The sequence below is a fragment of the Nelusetta ayraudi genome, unplaced genomic scaffold (genome assembly GCF_046127955.1).
Source record: "Nelusetta ayraudi isolate G7.1 ecotype Tasmania unplaced genomic scaffold, CSIRO-AGI_Nayr_v1 ptg000074l, whole genome shotgun sequence".
Taxonomy (NCBI): Eukaryota; Metazoa; Chordata; class Actinopteri; order Tetraodontiformes; family Monacanthidae; genus Nelusetta; species Nelusetta ayraudi.
In genome coordinates, this window is record NW_027466124.1 from 442,341 (window position 1) to 458,688 (window position 16,348).

The 16,348-nt window shown below is 46.0% G+C and overlaps 4 protein-coding genes across 6 annotated transcripts in view; 3 read left to right on the forward strand and 1 right to left on the reverse strand.

Annotated features, from left to right (window-relative positions):
- The window catches only part of dhx16 (DEAH (Asp-Glu-Ala-His) box polypeptide 16), a 53,468-nt gene that overhangs the window by 28,113 nt on the left and 9,007 nt on the right, over window positions 1-16,348 (reverse strand). The gene's annotated exons all lie outside the window — the stretch shown is intronic.
- rnf183 (ring finger protein 183) lies at window positions 347-5,110 on the forward strand. Its single transcript, XM_076043208.1, has 3 exons — window positions 347-504; window positions 1,166-4,560; window positions 4,663-5,110. Exon 2 carries the CDS (start codon window positions 1,232-1,234, stop codon window positions 2,195-2,197), a length of 966 nt encoding a protein of 321 aa, XP_075899323.1. The 5' UTR covers window positions 347-504; window positions 1,166-1,231; the 3' UTR covers window positions 2,198-4,560; window positions 4,663-5,110.
- Window positions 5,820-8,910, forward strand: mgat1a (alpha-1,3-mannosyl-glycoprotein 2-beta-N-acetylglucosaminyltransferase a). 2 transcript variants are annotated; one of them, XM_076043189.1, is made up of 4 exons: window positions 5,820-6,050; window positions 6,483-6,589; window positions 6,719-7,417; window positions 7,613-8,910. In XM_076043189.1, exons 3-4 carry the CDS (start codon window positions 6,788-6,790, stop codon window positions 8,309-8,311), a joined length of 1,329 nt encoding a protein of 442 aa, XP_075899304.1. In that variant the 5' UTR covers window positions 5,820-6,050; window positions 6,483-6,589; window positions 6,719-6,787; the 3' UTR covers window positions 8,312-8,910. The 2 variants fall into 2 exon arrangements, with proteins under 2 accessions (XP_075899304.1, XP_075899303.1); XM_076043188.1 differs by having other exon boundaries at window positions 5,822-6,050; window positions 6,483-7,417.
- On the forward strand, window positions 9,775-15,556 carry sh3bp5la (SH3-binding domain protein 5-like, a). The gene is made up of 6 exons (XM_076043295.1): window positions 9,775-10,539; window positions 10,927-10,989; window positions 11,261-11,389; window positions 12,419-12,583; window positions 12,989-13,162; window positions 13,372-15,556. The coding sequence occupies exons 1-6, from the start codon at window positions 10,312-10,314 to the stop codon at window positions 13,930-13,932; spliced, it is 1,320 nt and encodes a 439-aa protein (XP_075899410.1). The 5' UTR covers window positions 9,775-10,311; the 3' UTR covers window positions 13,933-15,556.

A 16,348-nucleotide genomic window follows, 5' to 3' on the forward strand; every position in this document is an offset into this window, starting at 1 on the left:
TTTCTTCGATTCATGTCGCACAACCGGTCTGCAACAGACACACGCCCCATTTACTGCAGTCACCAAAAAACAAAACAAAAATAGCTACCAGTTCTATCGTGATCGCAGCAGGCAGAGGTTGATGACCGGAAGTTGATGACCGCACAGAAATTAAAAGGTAAAAAAGTAAAGAAGGTTTATTGTCATTTTACTTTATGCACAATAAAATTGCAACGTCAGAATGGATGGTTAGAAAACAGCTACAAGCACTGGCTCATTGCAGCTGGTCTAACTGGTCTGACCAGAAAGGGGAGGGGGGGAAAAAAGAAGGCGGGATGCAAAGGCAGAGGTTGAAGACTTGAGAGGAGGAGAAGGAGGTTAAGAATACAACCACCTTCTCCAGGTATAAGAAGGATATATACAAAGTAGGAGTGCAGCCACAGAAACACTGAAGGAACTCCAGGGTTTGAGATGCCTGCCGACTCTTTTCTGTAATGAAGTTGGATGACGTGGTGAATTGGACAGGTTAGTTTTGTGTGTGTGTGTGTGTGTGTGTGTGAGTGTGTGTGTGTGTGCAGCTCTTGTCAGATTATTTTCCTCCTCTGCTCTTCCTCGTCTTAAGGAGTGTTTACGTTTGCTTTTCTCTGTTCACAGTGTTCAGACCTCTTATTGTCCTTAAAAAAAAACCTTGACCTCAAATAATCAGGCATGAATGGAAGATTTAAACTAAAACTGAACTTGTGTCCATGTGCATTTTCCCTTCAAAGCAAAACAAAAAAGCTTTGTGCTTGTGCGCTGGTTTAAAAAAAAAAAAAAAAAAAGCAAAGTTAATGACTGACTGAGGCAGGTGGCTCACACATGTTGGAACGTTTGCCGTGACTTTTTAAAAACAATGAGGTCCCGGCCAGCGGCGACGCCTCTTTTGGATTACAGATTTAAACAGGGGCTGGCAAGACGATGTGTCTTCTAAAAGCCCTGCAATTCAATTCATACATTTCTGAGTGATGAAAGAATGGCCAAACAAATACACAAAGTCATTATCAAAGCCCGGCGTGCAAAACACACAAAAGCGCAGTCAGTCTTGTTTGAAATGTAATGTTGGCTGGCAAGAGATTAGCGCTCCCTTCCTCTTCATCGCGAGACAGCAGAAGCTGGAGAATTTATCTGACGTTTTGTTTTCCCGCAGCTCCACTTCGGACATAGTGAATTGGATTCTTGGCATCGCTCCTCCGCCAATCTCATCTTGTCCAGCATGAGCGAGCCGAGGGAGCAGAGACACAGGCACGAAGGGACCCAGAGCCACAGAGTGGCACGAGCGCAAAATGTCAAACCCAAACCGGGCCGCGGCGGCAGCCAGCAGGAGCACCCCAAGAGAGTGAGGCCTGCCAAAGTCCGTCGGTCCAGGAGCACCGACTCGCAGAGGGGGGGCCGAGGCCGGTGGCCGGAGAGAGAGCGGCACCACGATGGGAGGAGGCCGCGGGGGAGGAGCGAGGAGCCCCGCAGGGAACGCGGCGAGGGCAACAGGAATCGGGCGCAGCAACCGCAGGACGAGCTGGAGGACACTGAGTGCGCCATCTGCTTCTGCACCTACGACAACGTCTACAGGACGCCCAAGCTGCTGGCGTGCGGTCACACCTTCTGCCTGGAGTGCCTGGCTCGCATCAACGTCTCCTCGCTGGAGCTCAAGACCCTCAGCTGCCCCGTGTGCCGCGAGGTGACCCAGCTGCCCCACGGCCAGGACCTGCCTCGCCTGGGCAACAACCAGAACATCATCGGCCAGCTGCCTCCAGACATGCAGAGGGCGCTGTCCATCCGCTTCAAGCGCAGTAAGGGCAAGCTGCTGCTGAAGAACCCGCCCCCCAACAGCCCCACCAAGCCACCACTGGCCCTCACGCTGCCGGTCAAGAGCGCCGAGGGCCCGGTGACGGCGGCAGGCGGCGACCTGAACACCATTGAGCAGGGGGTGGTGCCGCCCAGCATGGTGGATGTGGGCCGGCCTCCCAACAGGGTCAGAGGTCGCCTGCGCAGGCTGTTCCGCTCCGACCAGTGCTACTACGCCGTGGTGGGTTCCATCATCACCGTCACCGTGGCCGTCATGCTGGTGGGGATTCTGGCCTTTGTGATTATCCCCAATGTGGCTGTTTTCGGGGGCCGCCCAGAAAACCAGCCTCAGACCCAGTCTGATTTGGACACAACCCCGACTTTGACAAGCCCATGACAGTGAAGTGGAAAAAAGAACAGTACTGTCCTTTTTTTTTTTTTTTTTTTTTTTTTTTTACATTTTCCTTTTTTTTTTATGCATACTCAATTCTTCTCTGACATTGGAGAGGGACTGTGCCTGTGCCTGAGCTCACTGAAGTTGGCCCGTAACCAGTGGAGTGGAGAAAAAAATGAAGATAGACGAGGGCAGCAACATTTTTGAAAGGACCTGTTGGCTTGCAAGCTTGCACATGAAGGAAACAAGGAAACAAGGCGTGTTGTGTCTCCTCTTGGTTTTCTTTATTTAACACGCAGTTTGACCCCTGAATGTTGATAATCACTGTGAACGTCCATGAACACTGTAAACACGAATGAAGGTGTCAACTATTTTTGATAAGCTGTAAAAGATTAATTGCACTCACCTGCCACGTGAATGCTTTTGCTGTGATAGGAGCCCCTTGATGAGATTGTCCTGATTTCCGTATCTAGTTTATAGGGTTCACTTCTTGCAAATTTTGTTAATACATGATGTATATATCCCGGAGGGAAATGATTTAAAAATTTTATAAATACTTTTTCTTACATAAGATGTCATCAATTAAAGCAATTTAAGGCACTCTTGCAGCATTTTTTCCAGTAAAAAAACATGTTTAAGAGTGAACATTAATACCAAAACCATATTTTCCCCCTGGGTACTGTTTTAATTGCCAACTTCCCGAGCTGTGTCTGAAACTGTTTATAAACCTGCATGGTACTCAGGCACCTGATACCCTCTGGTGGTGTCAACACACCTCTGACAAACCTGTTTGGCAACATGAGTCTGACTGTTTTTTCTTTACTTTTTCTGGCTGAAGGTTGAACAGTCAGGTTTCATGGTGACAGACAGGCCGTACCTCTAATTTGTTGTGATTTGTAGATGTAACAAGGACAAAAAAAAAAAAAAAATCCAAAACAAATGTTATGTCAGGTGTTTTTACCTTCTACAGTTACCTAAATCCATCTGAGTGAGTTTCCTCCTGTGTTCAAAAACCTCATGACATGATGAATTATTGTCCAAAACTCCTCAGCATATTTAGCCCTTTGTTTGCAGCTCTTTATTGGATTTCCCACATGTTAAGAAGACAAAAACAAGACGTTTTCACAACAACTGGCTGAGGTCGAGGTGGTGGCATCACAAATCAGGCAGTAAGCGCATTTTATGACATCACTAAGTCCTTATTTGCCAAATTGTGCATTTTAGCACACCCTTTCTGAAGAGAAGAGCAAGTAGAGAAGTGTAAAAGTGCTGGAAGTGCTGAAATGTTACTCTTAACACACACACACACACACACACACACACACACACACACAACGTTACGAGTTGTACGCTTGTCCTGCAGTCGGTGGCAGGACCTTTTAGTTTCACCACTGTTGCCTCATGGACACCCACGTGATACCCCTCGTGCACTGTCGGGGCAAATGCGGTCGCGCGGTGCAAGATTTGAGAAGGCACCCCCCACCCCTTACCCCCTCCTCCCTGACCCCTCCGGCACCCACCAGCTCCCCTCCCTCCTCCCACCGCGGGCTTCTTGTCAAATTAACCTTGTTGCGCCGTCTTGCTGCCCGCAAAGAGGGGTCGCCACCACCGGAAAATCTATCGCCCGGACACAGACGCTCTGTCGGCGCCAAATGGCTTCGGCTCCCTCCGCCTCTGCCCTCTCCGCCGTCATGCGTTGTCGCGGGAATATATGGAAGCGGAATCCGCAGAGCAAGCGGCCTGCCGTGGGGGTCTACGGCAGCCTCGGGATGGGGCGCAGCCCGGCGCCGGCGCGAGGCGACCTCCTCCTCCGCCTGCGGGGAGGAGAGCCGGCGTCGCCGGGGAGGCAACGGGTCACTCTGGCGTTGAAGTCGCACCAGGACCGCGTTGCAAGTGCCGGGGACAAAAACTCCCGCGAACTTGGCAAGTTGCGTTATCCAAGAGTTGCGCAATGCTCGGGGAGCGCGCACCAGCTACCAGCTGTCCACGACGCGCTCGTGTGTCAGCTGGCGCGCGGGCTCTTATCCTTCCTGCCCAGCTGGACAGACAAATTCAGTGGCGTCGTTCGGACAGTCACCTCCCAAGGCCGCGGCTCACGTGCCTGGGAAACAGCGCTAGCGCAGGAATTGCGCAGTTTACCAGCAGGCGCCCTGAAGGTGTCCCTTGTCTCACCCTGCTCCGTGGGGAACAGTGGGTATGCGCCGTGCTTGGTGTCATCTAGCTGGACAACACTGAAGAGTGCGTGTTTGTCTCTGACTGCTCTGGTGTCAGGGGTCATGTGCTCCAGGCTGGCAGTGTTGTTCCGCTACAGCAGCTCCGAGCCTGCACAACTAGACCGCAGACAGTCTGAAGAGTCTAAGCAGCAGGTGAGCTTGAAAACAAACAAACAAACAAACAAAAAAAACTTCATTTGGTATTTACAGTAATAAAATAAAGTTGCTTTATTATTTGCCTTATGTCAATTTCAGGTCAATGGACAAACGCACCCATCCAGAGACCTCATCTTCACTGAGGACCACTGCAGTTCCAGGAACAGGACGACCAAGGGACGGACCTGACTGAGAGTCCAAGGCCTGAAAAATAGGACAAACATGATCCAAACATAGTTGTTGACTTTTACTTTGCCTTTTGCCCTCTTTTTGGACTTTGGACATGCCATTTTATTTTACTTATGCCATTTAGAAAAATTGAAACCTGGTGTAATAAATGTCAGATAAACATAAATAAACAGGGTTTGTGTTTAGTCACAACCTGACATTGAGGTCAGGTTCTAGGCCCACCTAGTGGAAAGTATAAGTAATTGTCACTTGTTTGCACAAAAGTCTATCTTACAAATAGGGGGATAACATTTTCATCCACAGAGCCTGTATATTTTTAACTGAATTGCAAGTGATAAATAAAGATTTGCTCAAAGAATCAGAATCAGAATCACAAATACTTTATTTATCCCGAGGGAAATTCTTTTCGGAACAGGGTTCCAGTCAACTTGAGAAATGTACATAAAATATAGAAAGAAGCATGCAATTAAAAAGTAAAAAATAATAAAAACAATCGAAAACTAAGTAGCTGACTTCAAATTGAGTTCTATTTTTTTCTTGAAAAATTAATGTGTCAGCAGACAGAGTAGGTATTGACCCCCTTTTATCTGCAGTGTGTGGAAAAAAAGGTCGCTAGAGGTTACCACCAAGTTACCGCTGCATAAAGACAGGAAACATCTGCCTCTGCCATATCCTGCCTGTATGCACATCTCAGTCTCACTATTTGTACAAGGTTTATCTCATCTGCGCCTAACCGGTGAAGCAAACACGTCTTAAAACAAATGAGAACGTTAAATAGAAAAACTTAAACGAGGTTACTGATTTTCCCATGAGCAGGACAGATTAATTAGCTGCTGTAATCAAAATTAAAGCGAATATAAAAATAGCATGCCATCGACTGGTGTTTCAAACGCTGTTTTTTTTTTTTTTTTTTTTGTCTACGTGAATTTAAATTCGAAGCCATGGTGAGCATGGAAAGCAGAAAATAATTCCCCAGAAAGACATCAGACTTGATAATTAGCTCTGCAGCGGCTCGGTGTTGTATAATTTCTCGGGGTGACAGTTAGGGCGGGACTTCCGCTGGTTGCCCTATTAGCAGGAAGTCGAGCTGCTACTTTTTTTTTTTCTCTCTCTCTCCTCCTCCTTTTCCAGTCTTGTGAGAGATAAAGACAAACTGTTTGGGCGTTAAGTTGCGTTGCACTAACGAACAGCCCCGCGGCAGCCAAACGGTACACCGCAGCTGCCTTCGTGTAACTTTTCCTGTTGTCATCGAGTAAAAACGACGAGGAAATCCGCCCGGAAGCGTCCACACCGTCAAGGTAAGGGCTAATTTCGACACGGTTCTCCCCTCCGGGCTGCAGTATTTACAGTGAGACGAACAGTATTTCCCTCTGTCGGGCGACATAAGGAGCTATAAGGTCGCAGGTCAATGTTTTCTTTTAGTCGAACTAACACACGGTTTAGCTCGTCAGTCGTGGCAGCCACAGGTGATCAGGGAAAATCGATCGGCTACACTTTGGTGATTCATCACTCCCGCTCAGTAGCAGTAACTTCTCATGACAGGGGAATTAGTTTCGTCTGTGTTATTATTTTCCGCTGTTTTAAATGTGTATGTCTGAATGCGTATGTGACAGACCGCCCCCCCCCCTCCTCTCAGTACAACGATGTTGCTGACGTGTAGATTCCTTCCCTACTTTCACAACCGCAATGATTTGACTGTTCTCGGTGGACACTTTGTCCCTTTGTTACAGATGGAGGAGGATATCGACAATTAAGGGTTCCCCGAATAAGCACCACGTTGCTGCAAAATGAGTCTTGAGCGCTGCCACATGCGAGTGAGCTTCTCTGACACTGCACGGTCTGTCTCAGACTTGGAAGTGACCGGCGAATCACACGGAAGTGGCTGCGTGTCAATGGTCATGCGTTTGTGATGTTAAACAAACTGCCCTTCCCTTCTCCTTCTCCTTTTCCTGTTGTCATAAAGTAGGACACCCCATTCAATCCAGACAAACCTTGTTTTCCCCAATCCTACCCGTGTCTCTTCGAGATTTGAGCCATGCCCCGCAAAAAAGCGATCATCCTATGTGGCACCTTCCTGGTTATCACCTGGAATGCCATCCTTTTATTGCTGCTTTGGGGCAGACCCCCGTTGACCCAGCCCGCCGAGCCCGTACGAGACCTGAGAGAGGTGGCCGCAAAGCCGACCATGGATGTGGTGGGACGCGTGCTCCAGTTGGCAGACACTTTTGAAGGGGAGCTCGAGAGGCAGAAAGAAATCCTACTGCAGATCCAGAGTCACCAATCACTGTGGAAGACGTCCAACAATGATAAGCCAAAGGCCATTGCCCCCACGCAGCCTGTGCTTCCTGTCCTGGTTATCGCTTGCAACAGGGTCACTGTGAGGCGATGCCTGGACAAACTCCTGCAGCACCGTCCTTCTGCAGAACTCTACCCAATCATCGTGAGCCAAGACTGTGGGCACGCCGAAACTGCGGAGGTGATCCGTTCTTATGGAAATCAAGTAACTCATCTGCAGCAGCCCGACCTGTCCAACGTAGCCGTGCAGCCGCAGCACAAGAAGTTCCAGGGTTACTACAAAATCTCAAGGCACTATCATTGGGCTCTCAACCAGGTTTTCAAGACCCTGTCCCATTCTGCTGTTGTGGTTGTAGAAGATGATCTTGAGGTAATCGCAAGCACACAAATGTATCTAAAAGTTGATTTTGTGTGTGTGTGTGTTTGTCATATAAATAATGATCCATATATTCTGTGTTTCCAAGTCCTCTAACAATAAGTAAATATAATAAGCTATTCTTTACAGTTGATTTTAAGTTCTGTGACTGGACATGAAAGTTGACACCTTTTTTATTATTTGTCGCAGGTGGCTCCAGACTTCTTTGAATACTTCCGAGCTCTGCTGCCACTGTTGAAATCTGACCCCACTCTCTGGTGTGTGTCAGCCTGGAATGACAATGGCAGAGAGGGCTACGTGGATCCAAGCAAGCCTGACCTTCTGTACCGGACAGACTTCTTCCCCGGTTTAGGGTGGATGCTTCTTAAAGAGGCATGGGACGAGCTGGAGCCAAAGTGGCCTGCTGCATTCTGGGATGACTGGATGCGCGAGCCAGCCCAGCGCCGCAATCGTGCCTGCATACGGCCAGAGATTTCCCGATCTCTGACCTTTGGACGGCAAGGTGTGAGTCTGGGTCAGTTTTATGACAAGTACTTGCGTTACATTAAACTAAACAGCCAAGTTGTGCCTTTCACAAACTTAGATCTTAGTTACTTGACGGAGGACACGTACAGACCTGCTTTTGAGAAGGAAGTTTACAGCGCTCCAGTGGTCAAATTTGAAGATGTGTCACAGGGGCGGCTGAAAGGGCCGGGGCCCTTCCGCCTCCAGTACTCAAGTAAGGACACTTTCAAACTGATTGCCAAAAACATGGGAATCATGGAGGACTTCAAGTCTGGAGTCCCAAGGACAGGATACAGGGGCATTGTCAGTTTCTTTTCCAAAGGTAGGAGAATCTACCTAGCCCCTCCTGCTGGATGGACCCAGTATGACACCACTTGGAGCTGACAGACCTGAAGCCAACCTGTGTCAAGCCTTAAGATGAAATGTCAGCTAGGGAAAACATTCCAAACCAAAGATATGTGTTTTCAAAGTTTCTATTTGCCTAAATGAAAAATATTTCTTCACCCATGGTAATTGTCTTTTGGAAGTTTAGGAATTGCCACTGTCACTCAGGTCTTTTACATTATTCCAAAACATTTTTAGGATGTAGGAGACTGCCTGAACACTCTGCTAGCCAGAACTGCTGTGGTTCACCAGAGAGTTATTTTTGTATTTTGCTAATTGTGCACATCAAGATCATTTAAAACCAATCAATGCAATTTACATAGTCTGCCACTTTTGTTTAAATTATTTTTTTAAACGTTTGTTTCTAGATGAACACAATCTGTAATATAATTGCATATGGTGGAGGTGAATGGTCATATCTGCAGTATAATTTGTCATTTGCTTCCCAGTATCTGTCTAATGTGAAAATCAGTTCATCTCGCCCACATTTTCTGTCACATATTAATGTTTAATGATTGTCTTCTCAATAACTAATTGCAGGAATTACATGTTTGTGTTTGTATTTTTGGAATTAAAAAAAAAAAAAAAAAAAATCAAAATTCCAGTTTAGTTGGTTTATTGTAGTAACTGGACAGTAACAATTTGAAAATATATATATTTTTACAGGATGGAAATGGAACTAAGGTTTAGCTTAAAATGAACTGCAATTAGCTGCAAGGATTTGCAGGAAATGCAACATGTTCCAGGTGAAAGTGACATTATGTTTAGCAGTGCTAAGAGGGTCGTGGGGTTTAATTCCCTGTTGGGGAGAGCTTTCCTGCAAGAAGTTGTATATTGTCCTTCCTCCATGTCCAGATCAATGTTTAGTCAGTGTCTCTAGACAGTGATGAAAATCACAATCAAAAGTGTCCCTGCACCTCAGTGCAAAGTCACCAATAAAAGTAGCTTCTTCTTTTTCCTCTTCACTCAACAATTTATCTGGCTAGAAATTTGAGCACAGTGTAAAAAAACAGAAATGTGATAAATAACGGTATGTAACAGTACATTAGAAACAGAAAACAAATCAGAAAAACATGATGGCTAAAAAGGGCAAGGCATTCTGTCCTATTTTCTGGTGATAAGTGTAGCTGTAGGATCAGTTCTACATATTTAAACAATTAAAACAAGTTTATTTTGCACTGAGAAATAAAGGTATTGGTAGTAGGGCTGCATAGTCTTTCAAGTGTGATGATCAAAGGCACTGTAACCTGAGATCTTGTGAAATTAGGGAGGAAAGCTTTTTAAATGTTTACCCTAACTGCCTTTGGGGGTAAATTGCTATTATTAAGACTCTGTTATTACTGAGAGGAGGTAAAATTGCCTGGAATATTACATTCTGGAATTAGATTAGAACATATGTATATAGGTATGTTGCCATCACATAAGTGGTTTATAGCCAAATAGTAATTTATTTTGCCAACCAACACAATTTCTTGAGTCGACGGAAGCCGCTGTGGGCCAAGCTTCACAGCGCAGTGCCAAGCAAGTGGCCCCACTGTTTACCTCAGTCGTGATGATGATGTGAAACTGAGACCGTTAGCTAGCTAGCTTGTCTAGCAACAGGAATGAGGATCTGGTGAGAGATGGGCGAACGGACATGTGTCACGGGGGGGAAATGGACACGGGTCTCCGTTTATCTTAATCTTAAGGAGGTTGTGTGTCTCAGATGTCTTAATCTGTTCGCGCTGACAGCGTTTTAGCCTGCTAGCGCGCTAGGCTGCAGCCGTGGCTAGCCTTAGTCGCTTCGCGTTCCGGTGACTTGATATGGCTGTTTGCCTGGTCAACAGTCGTCACTACTGGGATTCAGCTGCATTCTAATTCATCCGTGCAGAATATCTCTCCAATTATTGCTAAGGAAACCTGGTGGGTGTTGGTTAATTACATCAATTGTTACATAGTTCGCGAAGTAACCGTAGCTACTCAATAGCGCTGGCTAGCAAGCCGCCCATAACCTGCCTGGAATGGAGCCGGGCGATTTGCGGGAGAGCCCCGCCGGATCCGGGGAGTCTGATGCTGGGGATTGGCGGGAGGTTATTCCTGGTGGGGAGGACGACGAGAAAGGTGCGGAAAACATTGGCAACGCACTCGACGCGACGCTCAAAGACACATGCAATGACAGTGATAAACAGAAAGGCGTGGGAGAGCCATTACACAGCCCTTACGAGGAGGAACTGGACCCCAGGATCCAGGTAGGAGAACCATCCTCTGACAGTGGGTCTTGGTCTTTTGGTGTTGCTTTACTTGATAAATAAATCAGCTGATAAACATAAATCAGCAAGGATGCTACTGTTACCGACCCCTGGGGGTTTGTGAAAATCAATTATTGAAAGATGCGTGGCATACAAATAAAAATGCCTTCATGATATTTTGGTAACATATTTACCTTATATCCAGTGTGATTATTATTAATGATAAAAATGCTTGCTTTCGTTGTTTGAATTGTGGCTTCATTCTCAGCCATAAATTCCCACTTTTGATTTGAATGCAATCATACATAGGCTCAAAACTAAAATAAAGTATCATGTTCTGTTTGTGAAAGAGGACCTAAAGCAGTCACTTAATGTATTTTCTTACAGGAAGAGTTGGAGCATCTGAACGAAGCCAGTGCTGAAATTAACAGACTAGAGCTTCAGCTGGATGTAAGTAAAACCTGCATTTTTACTGGCTATGTAGAATCTCAAAGCACTTAGCTTGTAATATATGTACAATTGAGTACAAATACATAGATATAAATTATTAGTGTGATATTTTTTGTATTATAACTTAGCATAAAGTCTAGCTGAGTCAGGGCTCCGAGATTCGATAAACAATTTGAGACCTAATCCTCACTGGCGTGTCGGCAGGCAGACACTTACTCTATCTAGTCGTGGTAGATCTAATACTGTCAGACTTGTAATTCCAACTGTCCAGGATGCCAGATCAGGGTACCGGAAGATCCTGACTGAATCTGCTCGAAAGCTGAATGCTCAGAGTTCTCAGCTTGGCGGCTGCATCGAGAAAGCAAGGCCCTACTATGAGGCTCGCCGCCTTGCAAAGGAGGTAAAGAAAGATAACACATGTTTCTTAGGTCATTTATTATATTATGGGTTTTTAACTATGTTACAGATTCCATATCTTGTGACCTTGAGCTCAGAGATAAGCGGGTGTTGAAAATGGACGGATGGATGGATACAGGTCCAATATTATACACATTTTCCCATCTTTATTTTATGACTAGCTATTAATGATCCAAAACTTCTCTAGATTCTGGATTTTGAGAAAACAGCATATTGGAATGGGTTATTGTTATATTATAGGACCTTTAAAAGTGTTACCAAATGTTTTTTTTTTTTATGAATAACAGATGACTAGTATACATTTTGCAAAACAAAAACACAAGAAAATCAAAACATTAGATAAAAAATATATATAAACGTTAAATAAAGAATACAACACATCATTATATATTCAATGTATTTAATAGCATGTGCAATGAACACTGGTGCAGTTTCTCCTCTACATTACTACTGTACATTGTTTTGTTTTTTTTACTTGGTACTTGATTTATTTTACACTGGATGCTTGAGCTGAAATACATCATTGGTATTGTTTTTCACAAAGGTTGGCTTGGTGTGAGTGAGGCCTTTCAAACTGTCTAGCGAGATAAAGGAATAACCTTGTCATGTCCTGCAGCCCGCATTAGTACTGAAAGACATGGTTCCCACATTTAAACTTAATGTTATTGCACATAGAATGCTGGTAGCACCGACGGGAGTGGTCCTGCAGCGTCTCATTGTCTGTATTGCTTTGGAACAGCACAAAAGATTTGTTCTAATGAACAGGTCCGTCTCTGCATGATGAAGTCATCATTTCTGTTTGGCTCCAAGATAATGATTTTTTTTTTTAAATTAGCAAACATTACCTTCTCCTGTACTTTCAGTAATAACAATAATGAGTAATCAATTGATTCATCAGCCAGTCATTAACAAGTATGTTTTGACGCAGGTCAGACTAAAACATTAATACAATAAAACATTTTTTCCACATTGCAGTTCTGTGGCTTCTAAAAGCTCGGTCCGCTCTGTGCAGGCACAGCAGGAGACGCAGAAGGCAGCGCTGAGCTACGAGAGAGCCGTTTCCATGCACACAGCCGCCCGGGAGATGGTCTACGTGGCAGAGCAGGGCCTGATGGCCGACGGGAAGAACACCCTTGATCCCACTTGGCAGGAGATGCTCAACCACGCCACGTCCAAGGTAACAGTGGGACCAGGAGTGACAGCTGCTCTTTATCTCTCTCTCTCTCTCTCTCTCTCTCTCTCTCTCCCTCTCTGTGCATGTGTGCAGAAAATGAGTCATTTACAGGTGAAGGATTGTTCTTAGACTTTGAATGAGGATGATACATGTTGGGAAAAGGAACCGTGCATAACAATGGAACTGAAAGTGATAATGACCTAGTCAGTTAATAGTTTGAAAATGTCCTTTTCGTAACTAATTCATAAGTTTACACAGTCAAATATTCTTGAGAGTTTATATCATTTTAGAGAGCGGCGGCTACTTGCTGGGTGTCACGTGGTTCAGATACACCAGACTTTGCTTCCCTCCTCCTGTCTGTTGACTGCCCGGCCCTCTCTCCCCTCCGCCACCGTGTTTCTCACTCAGGTGAACGAAGCCGAAGAGGAGCGGCTGCGAAGCGAACGGGAGCACATGCGCGTCACGCACGCCTGCCAGGAGGCCGAGGCTCGGGTCCAGATGCTGCAGAAGTCCCTGAAAAGAGCCATCGTAAAATCCAAACCTTACTTTGAGCTCAAAGCCCAGTTCAACCACATACTGGAGGTAATTCAGACGCAGCAATGAAGCTGATGTTTGGTGCGTTGGCACTCTCCTCATTCTTACTTGAAAAAGGAACCTCAGTTTTTTGCGTATGTGAGGGATTCATGTAATATCGTATGTGCTGTACAGATTTACTGAAGGTCATTTCAAAGCAAGAGTGATTAAAAGTGACAGAAATGTGCACGTGCGTACGTACGTGTGTGTGATTGCAGGAGAACAAGACCATAGTGCTGCAGCTGGAGCAGCAAGTCGCCAAAGTGAAAACCCGCTACTCCATTGCCCTTCGGAACCTGGAGCAAATCAGCGAGCAGATCCACGCCCAGAGGGAGAGAGACCAGGGCGAGCGGGGCCGTCCCACTGTCTGCGGGGGGCGGAGTCCACCTGTGGGAGCAGAGTCCGACATCAGAGATAAGAAGGAAGCTGGGGCCTGCGGTGGTGGTGGTGGTGGCGGTGGCGCGATGGGGTTGGATCGGACGGACGCGGCCATGGACCTGGTGGAGAAGTACAAGGACAAGGAGTGCGAGAGGGAGCGCGAGCGGTCCGGCTCCGACTCCCTCTCCGTGTTCAGCCTGCAGACCATCGCGTCCGACCTGGAGAAATACGACTCGGTGGAGCACCTCGGGGACCTCAGCGACGTCGGCAGCGTCACCGGGGACGAGAGCGACCGGGAACGATGCGGCGTGATGGACAGGAGGGACCGGCTGATGGAAGCGGCGGCCAAAGAGCGCCAGCAGCAGTTCTACAAGCAGCACCACCGGAGCTTCAGCTTGTGAGCCTGTCGTAGGTGTAACGCAACTGCACATGCGCGTAGAAACGCAATGTTGAGTTATTGAAAATGTTAGCTGCAACACTCCCAGGTCTAACCAGATTGCATTAGATGCAAATGTGAAAGTAGGCGTGTGATACTCGTGTAGATAAATACAAGTATGTTGACTGACGTGAATGACACTGACACTGACATCATTAAAGCTGCGGCCTCGATAGAACAACGCTGAAAAACTGAAGCGCTTTCAACCGCCGACGATAAGTAAATCCACTCCCAGCGGGGTATTCGGGGAAGAATTTTGTTCCTTAAGCATGAAGGAACGGCGAGGAAAGATCAAAAGCTCTGTGCAAACAGACATATTTAGAAAAGCATCTGCTCTCGCTCGGCTGATCTAATTTAGAGAGACTGGTTGAAAATGTTTCCCTCCATTGTTGCTTCCCCAGTCGTGTCGAGTCTTAATCAGCCATGGCTTCAAGGTAGATGGCGCCGTGACGTTCTCATGTGCTCTCCGCCCCCCTCATGCACCCCCCACACTCCCCCAATCCCCATCATGGGCGAGACGCCGGAAAAAGATGACGAAAGTGGTTCTCTGCCAGTGCGGACTAAAGGTGTATTTCAAGTCGTATATTTCATTTGTTCATACGTGTGTTTGCACCTTGTTTTTGTTGTCATCAGCACATGAGAATGCATTTTTTTGAATATTCCCAGCGCGTCTATGAATTGGAGAGGGAAAAAAATGAGGACAATAACTCCTTTTGACAGTAACTCCTTTTGACTCCGATAGCATGCACTCCATTTCATTTAAAAGAACATTTCTGCTACTTATTCAGCGCTGCATGCTGAAGCAAAGACTGGCACCATCAAACTGAAGATCTTCCTCGGCCCTCGTCCTTTTCTTTTTTTTTTTAATTTAATGTCATCAATGCTGCACTTCCATCATGAAGAAAGCCCCTCCCTGAATTTGTATTATCTGGATTTTGTTTACATTTGTTGATTTCTTTGGCAGCCATTGCGTTTAAAAAGTGTGCCTTTACGCAGAACAAGTAACTAATTTAGCATGAGTCGTACTTTGTAATAAACTCTGCTTTAGTTCTGGTTAGAAATATGAAATGAAAAAAAATTATTGTGTGCGCCCTATGATGTTTTTTTTTTTTTTTTTTTTAATGGTCAGAATCATCCGCGCAAGTTGTCCCGCCACTGTTTCTAGTGAGACTTGAAGATTTTTTTTTTAAAATCTCGTTTTTGTGTATTTTGCTCTATATAATATTGTACTTTGATTGTCAAAGTGTAAAATGTTAAAGTCAAGAAATGACTCTTAAATGTATGTACTTATTACAAAAAAGGACAAAACAATTAACTGACATGTACGATTATCGTGTGCTGCTGATGGAATAAATTTGCTGGTTTGTTGTACAGACGTGTGCAGATCCGCGGGTTGCCAAACGTGTATATTTAAAAAAGAAAAAGAAAGAAAAACCTTGTTGCTGTTTTACCTGGAACACTCTGGTTGCTTCTGTCCCAAAACCAAGTAGTGTTCACCACTAGTCTTGGTATCGCCGGATGCCACCACCCCACTCTTACAGTCGACCGCTCGTGTGTATAATCAAAATAAACCATGATCATACTTCTTGGCATGTGTCCTTTTGAATATGTTCATATTTTATTTTCTGAGACTCTGAGAGGGCTGCCAGTGAGTCAAGGGAGGGGGGGGGGCTGTTAGGAGGCAGAGAGGCAGAGAGGTGATGTGTTCCCCAGCCTGTCTTTTAATTATTCAGCAGATGTATGAAGCAGGATGCTGATCTCAGAATAGATGGCAGGAGAGGGGCAGGCAGGCAGGCAGGCAGCAGAGAATGGGCCGGAAGTGAGGGGCGGGAGGGGAAAAACAATACGGGAGATAAAGGAGATTTAAAAGATGGCCAGTGTTGTAGAAACGACTGACTGCTGCGTTTTGCGTCGTCGACTTAACTCCAGAGAGGCTTTGCTTAGTGGTGTGTGTGTGTGTGTGTGTGTGTGTGTGTGTGTGTGTGTGTGTGTGTGTGTGTGTGTGTGTGTGTGTGTGTGTCTGTGGGGGGTGGTGGTGGTGAACACGGATTAACGAAGTAGCCGAGTGGTAATACCACAGCAAGCAGCGCGCCGCGCGACATATCTGCACCTCCGTCCGTGTCTCGCGCTTCCCGCCGCAATTGTCCACGGTGGGGATCTAAGCGGAACGTCGGCGAGCTAAAAAAAAAAAAAAAAAAAAAAAAGAAGAAGAAGAAGAAAAATCCCGCCAAAATCCAACCCCCTCAAACCGCCCTCAGTTTCGTCGAGATACATTTTATACACGAATATCTACATATTGGCTGCGTCTCGGTGCGGCCTGGAGCCGCTGGCCGCCGTCTCGGAGTGACTGAGTGAGTGAGCGTGTTCGTGAGAGAGCGGCG

Coding starts and splice junctions, on each gene's coding strand:
- rnf183 (XM_076043208.1), top strand. CDS start 1,232: ATGAGCGAGCCGAGGGAGCAGAGACACAGGCACGAAGGGACCCAGAGC.
- sh3bp5la (XM_076043295.1), top strand. CDS start 10,312: ATGGAGCCGGGCGATTTGCGGGAGAGCCCCGCCGGATCCGGGGAGTCT. Junction 10,990..11,260: donor GACTAGAGCTTCAGCTGGAT/GTAAGTAAAACC, acceptor CCAACTGTCCAG/GATGCCAGATCAGGGTACCG. Junction 12,584..12,988: donor TCAACCACGCCACGTCCAAG/GTAACAGTGGGA, acceptor TTTCTCACTCAG/GTGAACGAAGCCGAAGAGGA.
- mgat1a (XM_076043189.1), top strand. CDS start 6,788: ATGCCCCGCAAAAAAGCGATCATCCTATGTGGCACCTTCCTGGTTATC. Junction 7,418..7,612: donor TTGTAGAAGATGATCTTGAG/GTAATCGCAAGC, acceptor TATTTGTCGCAG/GTGGCTCCAGACTTCTTTGA.